We start from the raw sequence: 17078 nt of genomic DNA, 5'->3' as shown, positions 1-17078 counted from the left end.
TTACCTCACTCTGCCTCGGTTCTCTAACACTTCCCTAACCAAAATCTCTCCGGTTCGAGATTTCTAACCTTTTCAGCTTTTTTGGGGCGGGGGTTCCGGATTTCCACTAGCCGGCTTTTTAAGAAAAGAAAAGTGCTTTTGGGCTTATGTTCTGTGGAGTTGAGAAGGGTGAAAGGCAATCTCATTGCAACCTACAAAACTCTGAAGGGGGTCGATAGGTTGGATGGTGAATTTGTTTCTACTGGTCAGGAACAGTCTCAGGATAAGAGGCTAATAATGTTGGTTTGAGAAGAGGAGAAGTTACTTGACTGGCCATGCTAAAATTGCCCTTAGTGTCCTGAGATGCGTAGGTTATAGGGATTAGTGGATAAATGTGAGGGGGTGGGGCTTGAATAGGATTGTGGTCAGTGCCGGCTCGATGGGCTGAATGGCCTCTTTCTGTACTGTGGGGTTTCTATGTTTCACTCAGAGAGTCATGAATCTTTGGAATTCTCTACTCCAGAGAGTTGTGGAAGTTCCATTGTTGAAAACATTTAAGGCTGTGGGATAAACCGATCTTCGATCTCTCAGGGAATTAAGGGAAATAGGGTGGGAAAATGGAGTTTAAGCCCAAGATCAGCCTCATATCGAATGATGGAGCAAACTCCATGGGGCTGTGATTTTTTTTTTATTCACACGTGGGACATGTGCGTCGCTGGCTGGCCAGCATTTATTGCCCATCCCTAGTTGCCCTTGACTTTATAGTGATTGCTATAACTGCCTTTTCAGAGGGCAGTTGGGAGTCACACCACATTGCTGTGGCTCTGGAGTCACATGTAGGCCGGACCAGATAAGGATGTTCCCTAAATCAGCGAACCAGATGGACTTTTCCAACAATCACAGAGGTTTACAACATGGAAACAGGCCCTTCAGCCCAACTTGTCCAAACCACCCTTTTTTTAACCTAGTCCCAATTCCCCTCGTTTGGTTCATATCAACAATGGTTTCATGGTTGTCATTAGATTCTTAATTCCAGATATTTTATATTGAATTTAAATTCCACCATCAGCTGTAGTGGGATTTGAACCCTGGTCTCCGGAACACTAACTGAGTTTCTGGATTAACAGTCTAGCGATGATACCACCAGGCCATCGCCGGCTCCTATTTTCTTGCTTCCTTAACATCACCCCGAACATCTTAGCTCTAATCTTGAAGTAATGCTGCCTTGTTCTGGATTCCCCCACCAGAGGGAATAGTTTCTCTCTGTCAACCTGATCGAATACCCTTCACTGTTTCTCAGAGTGAAAGAACACAGGAGTGCGGGGCAGAGGAAGCTCTGCACTGTGTGCCAGGCATAATTTTGCTTTGAAGGGAGTGGACTTAAGGTTTCTCGATGCCTTGCACTCTCGGAAGAAGATCGTCTCCCGTTATGGATAGATGTCAGTGAAAGGAGACCTAAAAACATGGACTGTCAATTTGATGTGGTCTGTGTACACTCTCAAACAAAGTTAAAACAATAGCCCCTGTCCTTGTTCAAAGCCAACTGAAATGGTTCATAATTTAACAAAAGGATGTTGTCGGTGAATCTTTTGGGGGAGGTGGGATGTGAATTTCCACGCATTGTTGGGGAGGGGTGCGGTGACTGAAAGATTTGTCTCCTGTGAACGCAGAATAGATAGAGGTCTGCCCCTTGATTTTTAATTTGCTCCATTGTCTTTGAGAAGAATTTGTGGATATAGTGATGGATGTCAGTCCTTGCTGATACCACTAACCACAACTTCAGGCATCCGTATATGCGCACTTTAACGCGGAAATTCAGAAGTTGCTCTCCGACACCCCCTTTAAGTTTATTAGTCACAAGTAGGCTTACATACGCACTGCAACAAAGTTACTGCAAAAATCCCCCCCCCCCAGTCGTCACAGTCCTGTTTGGGTACACTGACGGAGAATTTAGCATGGCCAATGTACCTAGCCAGCACATCTTTGGACTGCGGGAAGAAACTGGAGCACCCGGAGGAAACCCACACAGACACAGAGAGAACGTGTAAACTCCACACAGGCAGTGACCCAAGCCAGGAATTGAACCCGGGTCCCTGGCGCTGTGAGGCAGTAGTGCTAACCACAGTGCCATCGTGCAGCCCACAGTCTGCTGCTCCATATAGTGAACTGTGGCAGTATTCACAAATGCATTCAACACCAAATCACCGATTTGACAAGAGCTTCAAATTTTATAGATTACTTTTCTTTTCAAAACCCAATGAAATTATTCAGTCTTGTTTAGTCAGGAGTGACTGAATTCTTAACAGCGTACTAAATCATCGCTATTTCCTGGCTCTGAAACCTAATTATATAAATGCAGAATGTAATTCCATCAGCAGAACATTTAAAAAGTGAATGACTTTTAAAATTGTAAATAATTTCAATTTTTTAAAGTGTGTTTATAATGTTTCAATCCTTCCTTTAATCCTACCTGTATGTCACAATCTTCCTTTCACATTCTGTAGTGACAAATGTGAACTATATTCCTCACTTTTTGCTTCCTGCTTTCTGTCTGTGAGAATTCTTCAATCTGATTGATTGATCAATCTGTCTGCTACTTGTCTTAAAGAACCTCTATAGCTGGTTCCAAATTCAAACTCACGTTGGATTAGAGGAAAGCTCTGCTCCAAAATAAACTGGGTGGTACGGTAGCACAGTGGTTAGCACTGCTGCCTCACAGCACCAGTGACCCGAGTTCAATTCCAGCCTCTGGTCACTGTCTGTATCAGAGTCCCATGTCTGTATGGGATTCCTCTGGGTGCTCCGGTTTCCTCCCACAGTCTGAAAGACATGCTGGTTAGGTGCATTGCCCGGCTAAATTCTCCCTCAGTGTACCCGAACAGGTGCTGGAGTGTGGCGACTAGGGGATTTTTCACAGTAACTTCATTGCAGTGTTAATGCAAGCCTACTTGTGACTAATAAATAAATAAATCAGTAGCTTTTGTTGAGGCCAGGAATGAACACCATCTCTTCTCTGCTAAATCCAAGCCAATGAGACACATCTGTTACTGTGCTGAAAATGGACAGTTTCGTTCTCTTTGACATTTTAAAAATATCTTTAAAATTCTGATGTCTCAAAAAAACAGATTCATACTTATCTGGCAGGGGTAAAACTATGACCAGGCGGGGGACGGGTCTAGCCCACTGTACTGGGGGTGTGCTGACTCTACGATTGTGGTTCACTAAGCTAGGGTAGAGTAAAGGATCAGGGTCGCCAATGAGGTAAAACTGAGGCTTTACCTGATGCAATTTTTCAAAGCTGTCTCGGCGTTTTGGCTAAGATGAAGCATCAGATTAAGCCCGGGAGGGGGTGCAATGCTTCATCCTGTCAGATTGGATCTTGTTTGATCCAGCCCAAGATGGGGTGCAATGGGGGCAGTTCTCCCATTCTGCTGCACTGCGTTTGTCATGCAGCGGGCCAGGAGATACGAGCGGAGGCTGTCTCGCAGGCCCCCCATTGAGCGCCATGTCTTCTGCGAGTGTCCAGCAGCCGGATTTCTGGGGCCAAACTTCATAAATTATCCTCATTACCGTATATTTTAACAATCATTATCGGGCCCGGGACTGAATTCTCTGGGCCCACCAGAGTGGGGATTGCCAGCCTTACAGAGTTAACCTGGGCACCCTGGCATTGGGCAAGGGCCATGTTGGGGTGGGGGGGGGGGAAACGAAGCTGGCCTGGACACATCTGGGGGATCAGCGATTGGGCCGCAGGGGGTGTTGCATGACTGGCGATGTGGGGTCGTGAGGCTGGCCAGCGATCGAGCTGACCAGCAATTGGGAGGCTGGCAGTGCGGGGCTACTGCGCATGTGTCGAAATCGGTGCCGACAGATCGGTACACGCGCAATGGCCCCCTCAGCACTATGCTGCCGGCCTCTCCAGCAGGAATTGGGCCCGTGAACGACTTTTCAGCCTGATCCAAGAGTGCTGAGGCACTCTGCAGTGCACTGAGTGTGGGAGATCCATTTTGAAACTCCTATTGAAAAATCCAGCAGGATTTACTCCAGCTTTTCCTCCAGTGTGTTTGACACTTACACCAGAATTCTGCCACAGGATTGGAGCGGGTGAGGGGTGGACAACGGAAATGGCTGTTGACCTGGGGCGTGATTTTTTTGGACTCGCTGGAGCAAGGTTGTAAAATCCCGCCCGTAGAAGTTCTTTGGGAGAATCGCCCCTCATGTCTTGTCTTGTCATGTCTGCTTGGATCTGGTTTGTCCCTCATGTGGGGACTCTGATTCGTCTTAATTTATTGTGTATTTTGATTAGAATTAAAATACCGAAAGGCACCAATAAGAAAAAATGAGATTCTGGTCTGCCCCCACCTTTAAATCCAAAAGATGTGCCTTTGCACGGCTGAAATGCGTGTGGGAAACTCACCCACTGGCATAAATACTCATTGAATTATTGCAAAGCCAGACTGTAATTGGAAGCTGTTGTAAAATAAGTTGTTTTTAGGAGCACGGGGACTGGAATAGGTCTTTTGCAGCTGTTTTTCCATTCAATTAAATTACGACTGATCTGTATCTTCGCTCAATTTACCTGCCATGGCTTCACATCCTTTAATGTCCTTGTCAAACCAAAATTTATCAATCTCAGATTCAAAATTTTCGATTGGCCTCCAGCCTGACCAGCTTTTTGGGATGAAAGTTCGAGGTTTCTGTTCTTCTTTGAGTGAAGATGTGCTTCCTGACAACTTTCTGAATCCAGCTCGTCCCCCTGACATTAACTAAGGGGCTAACTCGCACACCTTTGGAGTGTGGGAGGAAACCGGAGCACCTGGAGGAAACCCACGCAGACACGTGACCCGAGGCCGGAATCGAACCCGGGTCCCTGGCGCTCTGAGACACCAGTGCAAACCACTGTGCCATTGTGCCGCCCATACTGTGGGTGGTGATATTCTCCAGTCCTATGTTGACCCCTGCTCTGCTGAGCAGCTTTACATTAAGATGACAAGCACATAATATCGCGACAGTCCCATTCCCCTGCTCTTCCTCCACAGTGCTGCTAAATTGTTGCTTTCCAAATATATATTTATATCCAGTTTGAAAGTTATCACTGAATCTGCACCAGCATCCTTTCAGACAATACATTCCACAGCAACTCACTGTATATAGAATAACAGTCTCCTCATCTCCCCTCTGGCTCTTTTGACAATTATCTTAAATTTGTGTCCTTTGGATCTCATTTTTCCTGTCGGTTTCTCTTTAACTTCTTTACCAATCCCCTCATCATTCTGAACGTCTCTATTAAATCTCCGCTTTACCTTCTCAGGTCTGAGGAGAACAAGCTCAGTTTCCGCAATCTCTCTACTTTTAGAATTTCATTGTATGGAATATAGGCATTGCTGGGTAGGCCAGCATTTATTACCCATCACTAATTGCCCTTCAGGTGGTGAGCTGCCTACTTGAACCACCGCAGTCCCTGAAATGTAGGTACATCCATAGTGCTGTCAGGGAGTGAGGTCCAGGATTTTCATCCAGTGAAGGAAGAACGATGATACGTTTCCAAGTCAGGATGGTGAGTGGCTTGGAGGGGAACTTGCAGGTGGTGGCATTCCTATGTATCTGCTACCCTTGTCCTTCTGGATGGCAGTGGTCATGGGTTTGGAAGGTGCTGCAGAAGGAATCTTAGTGCGTTCCTGCAGTGCATCTTGTAAATGGTACACACGGCTGCCACTTCTCGTTGGTGATGGAGGGAGGGAATGTTGGGAGAAGGGGTAGCAATCAAAGGGGCTACTTTGTCCTAGACGGTGTTGAGCTTCATGAGTGTTGTTGGAGATGTACTCATCCAGGCAAGTGGAGACTATTACTCTCATGACTTGTGCCATGTAGATGGTGGATAGGCTTTGAGGAGTCAGGAGGTGAATTACTCACTGCAGGATTCCTAGCCTTTGACCTGCCTTGTAGCCACAGTATTTGTATGGCTTGTCCAGTGCAGTTTCTGGTCAATGGTAATCCCCAAGATATTGATAGTGGGGGTGGGGGATGCAGCGATGGTAAATGTCATTGAGTGTCAAGGGGTGATGGCTAGATCCTCTTCTGTTAGAGATGGTCTTGTGTAGCACAAATGTTGCTTGCCACTTGTCAGCCCAAGCCTAGGTATTGCCCAGGTCTTGCTGCATTTGAACATGAGCTGTGTCAGTATTGGGGAGTCACGAATGGTGCTGAACATTGTGCAATCAACGGCAAATATCCTAACTTCTGACTTTATGATAGAAGGAAGGTCATTGATGCAGCAGCTGAAGATGGTTGGGCCTGGGATTACCCTGAGGAACATCTGCAGTGATGTCCTGGAGCTGACATAATTGACCTTCACCCATTACAACTATCTTCCTTTGTGCACCGATCACTCTCCTCTAGGCCCACCCCCAATAGGCCCTACCCCTCTGGCCCTGTCCCCGAGGCACTGCCTGATACCTGATAGGCAGTGCCAATGTGCCCTTTGGATATTGCCACTTTACCCTTTGGGCAGTGCCAGGCGGCCAGGCTGGCACTGCTCAGCTGGCAATGACTAGGGGGCATCTCCCTCTTATCTCTTGGGAGAGCCTCCATGGCCTCCCTTCACTCCAGCAGGGTCGACTACCAGTTCCGCGTTAGTGGGGGGCTGTTGTATACCCCGCTGGAGTGAACCACCTCTGGCAGGAGGGATAATGTTAGTGGGCCTGGGACTGGTATTTTAGTTCATAGAAACATGGAACCCTACAGTGCAGAAAGAGGCTCTTCGGCCCATCGAGTCTGTACCAATTACAATCCCACCCAGGCCCTACCCCTATATCCCTTCAAAGCATGGTGCTGACGGCTCCAGAAATCCTTTCCCAAGAATCGCGTGGAAGCCATGATGCCCAGCTAGGAATCTGCTAAATGGCGTCCGCTGATGTCTCCAGCCCCATTGCACTGCTAGAGCAGTGCAGCAGGCTGGGAGAATTACCCCACAGATGTTTTGCAGATGGCTGCAAAAGGGGGCTATCTATCAGGCCTCTGAGCTTACCCTGACCCTGAGGTAGTTTCCTGGGGTGGGCTCTATAGACCCTCAGGCATCGCATGACAATGTGATGATGTGGTCATGTGGCGCGTGAGGGGGGGTTGTTGGAGCTTGGCAAGGTTACCTGGGACCTCAGATAGAATAGGTAGAACATAGAACTTGAACATAGAACACTACAGCACAAACAGGCCCTTCAGCCCACAAGTTGCGCCGATCATATCCATTCCTACCAGGCCATAGAACTATCCGTAACTCCTAATCCCATTAAATCCCATGTACTCATCCAGAAGTCTTTTAAAAGACCCCAGTGAATTCGCCTCGACCACCACTGATGGCAGCCGATTCCACTCACTCACCACCCTCTGAGTGAAAAACTTACCCCTAACATCTCCTCTGTACCTGCCCCCCAGCACCTTAAACCTGTGTCCTCTCGTAGCGACCATTTCAGCCCAGGGAAATAGCCTCTGAGAATCCACCCTATCTATTCCTCTCAACATTTTATAAACCTCTATCAGGTCACCTCTCAACCTTCGTCTCTCCAGGGAGAAGAGACCCAGCTCCCTCAAACCTATCTTCATAAGGCATGCCTCCCAATCCAGGCAACATCCTTGTGAATCTCCTCTGCACCCTCTCAATAGCTTCCACAACCTTCCTGTAGTGAGGCGACCAGAACTGCGCACAGTACTCCAAGTGGGGTCTGACAAGGGTCTTATAAAGCTGCAGCATTACCTCCCGACTCCTAAACTCAATCCCTCGATTAATGAAGGCCAGTACACCATACGCCTTCTTGACCATATCCTCCACCTGCGAGGTGGTTAAAGAGAGTTTGTATGATAAGTTGATGAATCCCTTGTAAGTTTGTTGAAAGTCCCTTGTGTAGTTGTTGATCTAACGGACCATGCCAAGCTGTGGGGCGTCAGGGCTGGCACTGGGACCTCGAGACATTGAGCCGCTTGTCTTTGGTGAGAAACAACTGGGACAGATCTGAGCAGAAACGAATCATCCTCAGTGTTGCAGCGGTGCCTGAACAAGCCAAAAAGGTACAAGCCCATACTCGGCTGAACTTAGCAGGATTGCCAGTGATGGTGAAGTTTAGAAAAGAGATCAATTATCCTGCAGCAATCCAAAGTAATATCCTCCCGACTTTGAAACATAATTTTAGACTACTGTTCTGTTAATCAGAAACCATTCAAGTCAATCAGTCCTACAATGACACACTGAAGGGCTGAGAAGAAAATGTGCATTTGGAGAGTTTCCTGATGAATTTATTAGAGATCGGTTGGCAGAGGATGTAGAAGAATGATGTACTCTGGAAAAAAAAAGCGACTGAATCAAAAGAACCTGACTCGACACTCTGCTTTAGAGATGTACATTTTAAACAAGCAGTCCAACAGGTCAAACAGTGAATTCCAGTAGGAATCTCACGGTTCAGGAGGGAAACAGAAGTGTGTACAATACAGAGGGTGCTCTGCATGAACTGCAGCAGAGGGCAGCATGTATGTACAATCTGATGAGCAATCTGAAACATTGCATGAAGATTTCTGGCAGCAATCCACACCATTTTGGTGGGACACCGAAGTTTTCCAGTTCGGCCTGCACCAGTTGGGCAGCACCTTCCCAACAGGCCACAATGTTTCGCCTTTGGAATAAAGCGGAATCGCCGTGGAAGTGGAAATCCCAATGACAGCAGTCTCTCTCTCTCTGATGCCGGCAGTACCCCTGCCAGGGATAGGCATATAATTAGGGGCAATGAGTTACAGTATCACCTGAGTGAAACCTCCAAAGATGTGCATGGATTGACTAAGCTAAATTCCCACGATGTGGAGATGCCGGTGTTGGACGAGGGTGGGCACAGTAAGGAGTCTGACAACACCAGGTTAAAGTCCAACAGGTTTATTTGGAATCACGAGCTTTCAGAGCACTGCTCCTTCATCAGCTAAATTACCCCTTAGTGTCAGGGGGATTAGCAGGGTAAATATGGGGGGTTATGGGGATAGGGCCTGGGTGAGATTGTGGTCAGTGCAGGCTCGATGAGCCGAATGGCCTCCTTCGGCACCATGAGAATTCTATGATTCTGTTCTATGAAACGATCAAGGCGCCATCAATGCAATCATCCAGGCTATATTGCAAAAGTGTGGAACTGGCCACTCAAAAAGGAGGAATAGTTACAACACTACGGATAATCTCAACCAATAGAATCCCTACAGTGCTATATAAATGCAGTCATAGAATCCCTACAATGCAGAAAGAGGCCATTCAGCCCATCAAGTCTGCACTGGTAATAATCCGACACAGGTCCTATCCCCATAACCCCACATATTTACCCCACTAATCTCTCTAACCTACGCATCCCCAGGACACTAAGGGACAATTTAGCACAGCTAATCCACCTAACCTGCTCATGTTTGTGGGAGGAAACTGAAGCACCTGGAGGAAACCCACGCAGAAATGGGGAGAATGTACAAACTCCACACAGACAGTGACCCCAGCTGGGAATCAAACCCAGGTCCCTGGTGCTGTGAGGCAGGAGTGCTAACCACTGTACCACCTCTCCACCTAGTTGGTGGCTATTCTCTTCCAGTTTTCCCTCCTTGCTCTGTTCTTCTCATTGGCAGAGTGAGGTCTGTGTGCTGAGGTTGACATGTTCTGTCAATATTACTAGATTCTCCTGTCTGCTGGAACAGATCCAGCATCAACCGTCAGGGCAGAGGAGGATTGTATACTTCTCTTGGTGTTACTGATCTGTGTTGGAGTAGGCACAAGCCACCATGCTCCCCCCTTATCCTCTTTTCCACGCTTCATGTCTGAGTTTAGGAAGGTGCATTCTGATGTGCTATTTAACCATGGGGGTGTCACAGTCAAACCTGACCCTAATCTCCTCTGATGTACGTATGTGTGCTTTCTCTGCTGGGGTCACTGCAGAGCGATCACAGGTGGAATCCTGGATAATCTTGCCTCCCCACTTCCCCCAGCCTGCCCCATACACACCACCCTAGGCCACCAGTTTAACATGTGAGCTGTTGCCCCCAGTTAAATCATTACCAACTGTGGATAGTACAGCTTTGTGTCATACTTTAATCATGAGGCCATTAGCATGAGGCTGTTACATTGAACAATGATTTTAATGGGCTCTACTGCTGTATATACCATAAATCAATGGGAAATAAATGAAAGAATATCGTACACTATCATCACATTGAACATTTATGAGCTGGCTGTAATTCTGTGTTTGCTGAAGTATTGTTAATTAATCATATGAGGGTAATCATATGAGGTTTGAAACACTTTTCCATTGACTCAGAGTAAGTTCCCTGCCCTGAATATACTGCCGCCAAAAGGGGAGTTCAATGGAAAGAATACTGGATCCAAGGCTAGAAAGAGAAAACAACAGCACCTTCTCAGCCTCAGGATGAGTCACAGCTGTGAGTTACTCATTTAGAAGTGTTGAGCAGGCAGGAACGCAGAAGGAGGCACGGTGGCACAGTGGTTAGCACTGCTGCTTCACAGCTTTAGGGACCCGGGTTCGATTCCTGCCTTAGGTCACTGTTTGTGTGGAGTTTGTACATTCTCCCCGTGTCTGTGTGGGTTTCCTCCGGGTGCTCCGATTTCCTCCCACAGTCCAAAGATGTGTGGGTCAGGTTGATTGGCCATGCTAAAACATTGCCCCTTTGTGTGCTGAGATGTGTAGGTTAGAGGGATTAGTGGATTGGGTTATGGGGGCAGGGCCTAGGTGGGATTGTGTTTGGTGCAGACTCGATGGGCCAAAGGGCCTCTTTCCCCATTGTTGGGTTCTAAGATTCTAAGGAGGCCATTTGGTCCATCGAGTCTGTACCGACCACAATCCCACCTCGGCCCTATTCCTGTAACCCTCGTTTACCCTGCTAATCCCCTTGACAGTAAGGGGCAATTTAACATGGGCAATCAACCAAACCTGCACATAATTGGACTGTGGGAGGAAACCCACAGAGACATGGGGAGAATGTGCAAACTCCACACAGAGAGTGACCCAAGGCAGGAATCGAACCTGCATCCCTGGCGCTGTGAAGCAGCAGTGCTAACCACCGTGCCACCCTAATCATAGAATCCCTGTAGTGCAGAAAGAGGCCATTCGGCCCATCGAATCTGCATCAATGGAGTGTCTTACTCATGCCCATTATTTCAGTGACGGGCAACATAGGCCGGTGAGTGGGTCGCATGTGTGGCCCTCCTTCACCTCAGCGGACTTGTTCGCTAATCATGAACGCACTTAATTCACGCCGAATATTCCATAATGAGTTATAGGAAATGCTTATTCATTCATATATTAGTAGAACTGTCATCAACTTCAAAGGGTAAAGAACAAAAGAAATATGGACACTTTGGACACAGAGGGAATGCACAGCTCTCGCAGTCAATGTTCTGAGCAATCAGCACGCACCTCGCTTCACTTGCCCTTGCTTTATGTATGTAACACTTCAGTCATACTGGTTTGGAAAAAGTTACACAGACGTAAACTAGCGGAAAGTGGCAATGGTACACCTTGGACAATGGTCAACAAGATTTCCCGTGGGCCGCACTCAGAGTCCAGATGGGCTGCATGCGACCCCTAGGCCACAGGTTGTCCACCCCTGCATTAACTCCTGCCAAACTCCTGCTCAGATTCTTAATGTGAGTGGGGAGAGAGGAGGGGATTGTGTGTGCACATTCTGTGTCGGACAAATGGGAACTCTGGGTGGCACGGTAGCACAGTGGTTAGCACTGCTGCTTCACAGCTCCAGAGTCTTGGGTTCGGTTCTCGGCTCAGGTCACTGTCTGTGCACATTCTCCTTGTGTCTGCGTGCGTTTCCTCCGGGTGCTCCGGTTTCCTCCCAAAGAGGTGTGGGTTAGGTTGATTGGCCATGCTAAGAACTTGCCCCTTAGTGTCTGGAGATGCATAGGTTAGAGGGACTAATGGGTATAATATGTAGAGATATGGGGGTAGGGCCTGGGTGGGATTGTGTGCGGCGTAGACTCGATGGGCTGAAGGGTCTCTTTCTGCACTGTAGTGTTTTATGATTCTAGGATCTATGACCTGGTCAGCTGGATCCCTCTCTGATTTGTTTGGAGATTGTTAAGTAAGGTGATGAGTTCTGTCCTTCAGACACGTGTCCAGACAAAAGAAAGCTGTAAGTTAGATCACTGAATTCCACAGTGATTCATCCATGTTCCAAAACATGAACTAGTAGGTACATCAGCCACTGGATAGAACTGTTGTTTCTTGACAAACCCATTTCCTTTTCATAAATTAAGCCTCCCCCCCCACCCCTGAGCTGTCTCGGTGGAAGTTTGGAAATGAGGGCTGGCAGCGATATAGGACTTGGGGCAGCTTGCTCTGCCAGCCATGTTAATGGAGACATCTTCCCGGTGAAACAATGCAGGAGGAAGTCAACGTGACTGACAGAACTTGTTCAGGGCGTGAATTGAAATATTGCATCCAGAGGCACAGATACGGGGTGATTGTAAACCGGTGCAGAGGGAAAGGAAAACTGAGCCCAGAAGACATGATCAACCCGGTAGAGAGGAAATGGAAACGGGAGCAGAAAACAGGCAAAGCGTGGAGAAACCCAGGAGTAATAAAACCCAGGGCCAGAAAGCCAACCATCAATGGAGCAGGAAAGTGGAGGCAGCGACCTCAGTTTGTTCCTGGTTTCCACCCCGACAGTCGGGAGGAAACGCAGGTCCGGAATCCACGATAACCAGCTCAGGAAGCAGCTTCCATTCATTGGTCAGATCTCAGCCTGAGCGAGGGTATTCCTCCCTTCATCTGGAAAATTGCAGAGGACAGTTTCTGACAAGAAATGGGCAATTTATTTGATTTGATTTACTATTGTCACCTGTATTGGGATAAAAGTATTGTTTCTTGCGTGCTATACAGACAAAGTCTGGAGTTCATAGAGTACATAGGCAAGAAGGAAAGGAGAGAGTGCAGAATGTAGTGTTACATTCACAGCTAGGTTGTAGAGAAAGATCAACTTAATACCGGATCGGTCCATTCAAAAGTCTGATTGCAGCAGGGAAGAAGCTGTTCCTGAGTCGGTTGGTACGTGACCTCAGGCTTTCGTATCTTTTTCCTGATGGAAGAAGATGGAAGAGAGAATATCCGGGGTGCATGGGGTCCTTAATTATGCTGGCTGTTTTGCCGAGGCAGCGAGAAGTGTGGACAGAATCAGTGGATGGGAGGCTGGTTTGAGAGATGGGCTGGGCTACGTTCATAACCCTTTGTAGTTTCTTGTCGTCTTGGGCAGAGCGGGAACAATACCAAGCTGTGACATATCCGGAGAGAATGCTTTCTATGGTACATCTGTAAAAGTTGGTGAGTGTTGTAGCGGACATGCCAATTTTCCTTACCCTCCTGAAAAAGGAGGCATTGGTGGGTTTTCTTAACTACAGTGTTGGCATTGGGGGCAACAAGGACAGGTTTACGGCTGCCTTTCTCCGGCTGGTGAGTACCACCAGGCCCTAACCCTGCCCCCACACCGATCCAGCCTCAAGGCAAGTTGGCCAGAGGTGGGACAATGGGGGCAGGTCAGCCGGTAGTGGGAATTTTCTGGGCTCACCCACTTCTAGCGCCGTCTCCACATCCTATTGGAAGTTCAGCCCCGCGTGCCCATTTTACGCTGGGCCAGCGAGCCTGCAGTGGGGCTGCAGTGACCCTCATTAGTGCATTTATTTAGGGTCAAATGTCAGTGTTGGCTGCCCCATTGTGGCCTAGCTGTCAAACCATCACTAAGTGCCTTTCAAAGCATGCAGCTGTAGGCGTACTGTCACCGCGATAAAGCTTGACTTTCTGTGATGAATTAACATTCTTTTGGACATTCATTGTGCATTTGGATTCGATTGTAGTTTTATTTTTGTTTCAAATTTCAGCTTTCAGCAACTTTCATCAGTTTATTTATCAGTATCACAACGGTTATAAGTAGGCCTAGTAGGTAGGTACGATAGCACAGTGGTTAGCACGACTGCTTCACAGTTCCAGGGTCCTGGGTTCAATTCCTGGCTCAGGTCACCGTTGGTGTGGAGTTTGCACATTCTCCTTGTGTCTGCGTGGGCTTCCTCCGTGTACTCTGGTTTCCTCCCACAGTCCAAAGATGTGTGGATTAGGTTGATTGGCCATGCTAAAAAAAATTGCCCCTTGGAGTCCAGGGATGTGTAGGTTAGAGGGATTAGTGGTTATAATATGTAGGGACATGGGGGTAGGGACTGGGTGGGATTGTGTTTGATGCAGACTCGATGGGCCGAAGGGCCTCTTTCTGCACTGTAGGGTTCTATGAATCAGAAGACAAGGACGAGAATGTTAATCACCTTCCCCTTTCATTTTTTCACTCAGAGGGTGGTGGGTGAGTGGAATCGGCTGCCATCGGTGGTGGTGGAGGCGAATTTATTGGAGTCTTTTAAGAGACTTCTGGATGAGTACACGGGATTTAATGGGATTGAGGGTTATAGGTAGGCCTATTTGGTAGGGATATGATCAGCACAACTTGTGGGCCAAAGGGCCTGATTGTGCAGTAGTTTTCTATGTTCTATGTTCCATTTAAGATGGTTCACCTGAATAGATTTGGGTAACATGTCTATTCCTTCTACCCACTGGGAGATGGAGGATGAAGAGGTGTCTATTTAGCTTGGATCAGAGGAGATGCTTTACGCTTCCCTTCTCCAATGGAAACCATGGCATTCTATATCCAGGAATTCCTCCAGCAGAGTTGAGGACCTGAGCTTTGATGTGTCCCCTTCAGTTTGTAAACACTGCCTTCTATTTGTATGCTATAGCCATAAAGAGGTTGATTAAGTGGTTTCTTATGGCCTGTTATAGAATTCCTCCTTCTGTAACACGCTTCCCCCTTCATATGGCACCTTCCCATGCAAGCATGGAGAAGCAACACTGGGCGGGATTTTCTGGTTATCCCTGCTGGTGAGATCTTCTGGTCTCGCCGAAGGCACACCCTCCGCGGCAGGTTCCCCGGTGCCGGGACAGACAAGCCTGACAAACCAGCAGAGACGTTGGTGGGGACCGGAAGCTATCGCTGGCAGCCAATGACGAGCCACCTCTGCTACTGGAAAACATGCTGCGGTGAGATTGGAAAATCCCATCCACAGTCTGAAGGAGGCTGAAGACGGGAGATCAGAGTGAGAGCGGGGCCGAGGATTACAGCGACAAGCTCAGGATCACTCTGCATCTGGTTTTCTCAAAGTAGAGGAGACCACAGTGGCAAATAATGCAAACTAAAGAGAAAATAGTGCAGCTAAATCACTTTTTCACCGACTAGAAGTGTTCCAAAGCTTGGACAGTGGGAAGGGAGGACAACAGTAGGCGTTGCATCTCCTTCTCCTGTATGAGAAGGTGTTAGCTAGTGGGGTGGGCCATATGGACAACTGGAACCCTGTTGAGGTCCTTGGAGGGTGAGCTGAGATGGACCAGGTTGAGAGTCTCGTTTTTTGAAGCAGCACTTTTAAGACTTAACTGGCCTAGATTTGGCGTAAAGATGGTGACCATGTTCTCTGGCTGGATAGTCAAGGGAAAGCTGGTCCCCACAGGCCTTGGAGGCTACAACTGAATTTATGTTGTTCAGGCAATTAATTGGCTGTGGTGGCTGCCAACCCCCCACCCCCCGCACCCCCCCCCCCCCGCCCGCCCGCCCCGAGGCACAATGTCCCATCTGTTGGCCAATCAGTGGGTGGGAAGTTCTCTATGATTGGTGGTTAATGCTTGGTTATCCCAAGACCAACCCTGGCGGAGGAATCTTCGAGTGCGTGTAAATGGGGTCAGTGTTCACCGGAGCCCTGCAAGGGATGGGGAGGAAGGGTCAGGCATGAGGGGGGTCCACCGACGCACTTTCCACTGCTCTGGATGGTGGAGGGGAGGGCGGGCGCCTCCAAGTGGCACAGGAGGGATACTCCCACCGAGTCCACCTGGAGGCCGCTGGCATTTACTGAGTGGCCTCCCCGGTGATGAATGGTTGTTGGTAGAACAATAGCAGGACGAGGCCCTTAAGTGGCCATTAATTAGCCTACCCTACCAGGCCACTGATCAAACACCAATAGACACAGGTGGGCAATACCCCCCCCTCACCATCCCATCTGATTTTACCCCTCCCAGCCCCACTTCTTAACATATTCCTGGAGACAGGATGGTGGGGGTCATGTCAAATTGTGGCCAACATAGGGTTCAACAATCTAACACCGTAATCACCTCCGATTATTTCTGCAGCAATTGTTGGTGATGCTTCTTTTTTTTTCCATCTTCTGCTCTCCAGATACACCTCTCTTTTTTTTAACTTGTCCCATTCCCACACCCTGCCCCTCAGTATTGCCTTCCGCGAGCACCCTTTTTGCCCCTTTGATTGCCTTCCTCTCTCTCCTTTTCCCCTGCCTCACTCGCTCACTCACTCACAACCCGTTACAGCCTTTAATTTCTCTTAATCCCCCCCCCCCCACCCCCAAAGTTCTGGGGAACGGTCATTAACCTGAGACCTTACCTCCGCAGATGCTGCCTGACCTGCTGCGTATCTTCTGTCCAAAGTCCCACTATTCTGTCCTCCTTTTCAGAGGGTCTGGCTCCACCCTTCGCCATTCGATCGGTCAGGGCAACATTATTCATCATTTTCTTTTTTCTTGTCCCTTTGCAGGAAAAAGGCCAAAATGGCTGGCACATCTCATGAGTATCAAAATACCAGAATGGAGAAAACTGAAAATATGTAACGCTAAAGAGCGAACCCCTCCTCCCTCCCCCCCCCCCCACACCCCCAACCCACCCACCAACCAACCCCCCCCTTCCCTCCCCACCCCTCTCCCCCCACCTCCCCCTCAGCGTGTCGACAGCCTCTCTGACTGGGGATCGGCCCCAGCAAACACTGTCTGGGAGGCGGATCTCCTTCACTTTTTAAATTCGGAAGCCTTCGCAGAGAGACAGAGAGAGATTACACATTTTTCAGAGCGCGTTTGGACCACCTTTCAGACGGCTGTGGCGCTGCTGTTGACAATTTACCCACGGCTGTGTCCTGCTTAGAGGAATCTCACTGATCATGTTCGATAACGTTGGCCGGGACAGTCAAAACACTGAATC

The 17078-nt window shown here is 48.3% G+C and overlaps 1 protein-coding gene across 1 annotated transcript in view; it reads left to right on the top strand.

The window, feature by feature from the left end:
* Positions 1 to 16752, top strand: part of susd2 (sushi domain containing 2) — a 114337-nt gene extending 97585 nt beyond the window's left edge. The window contains exon 16 of the mRNA XM_080208433.1: positions 16642 to 16752. Coding sequence (XP_080064559.1) covers positions 16642 to 16714 — 73 coding nt within the window. The 3' untranslated portion in view covers positions 16715 to 16752. The remainder of the gene's footprint in view (positions 1 to 16641) is intronic.
* The last annotated feature ends 326 nt before the right edge of the window (positions 16753 to 17078 follow it).

Source organism: Carcharhinus amblyrhynchos, chromosome 20 (assembly GCF_965287045.1).
Source record: "Carcharhinus amblyrhynchos chromosome 20, sCarAmb.v2.hapA, whole genome shotgun sequence".
Classification (NCBI taxonomy): Eukaryota; Metazoa; Chordata; class Chondrichthyes; order Carcharhiniformes; family Carcharhinidae; genus Carcharhinus; species Carcharhinus amblyrhynchos.
This window is presented reverse-complemented; position numbering and strand designations above follow the sequence as displayed.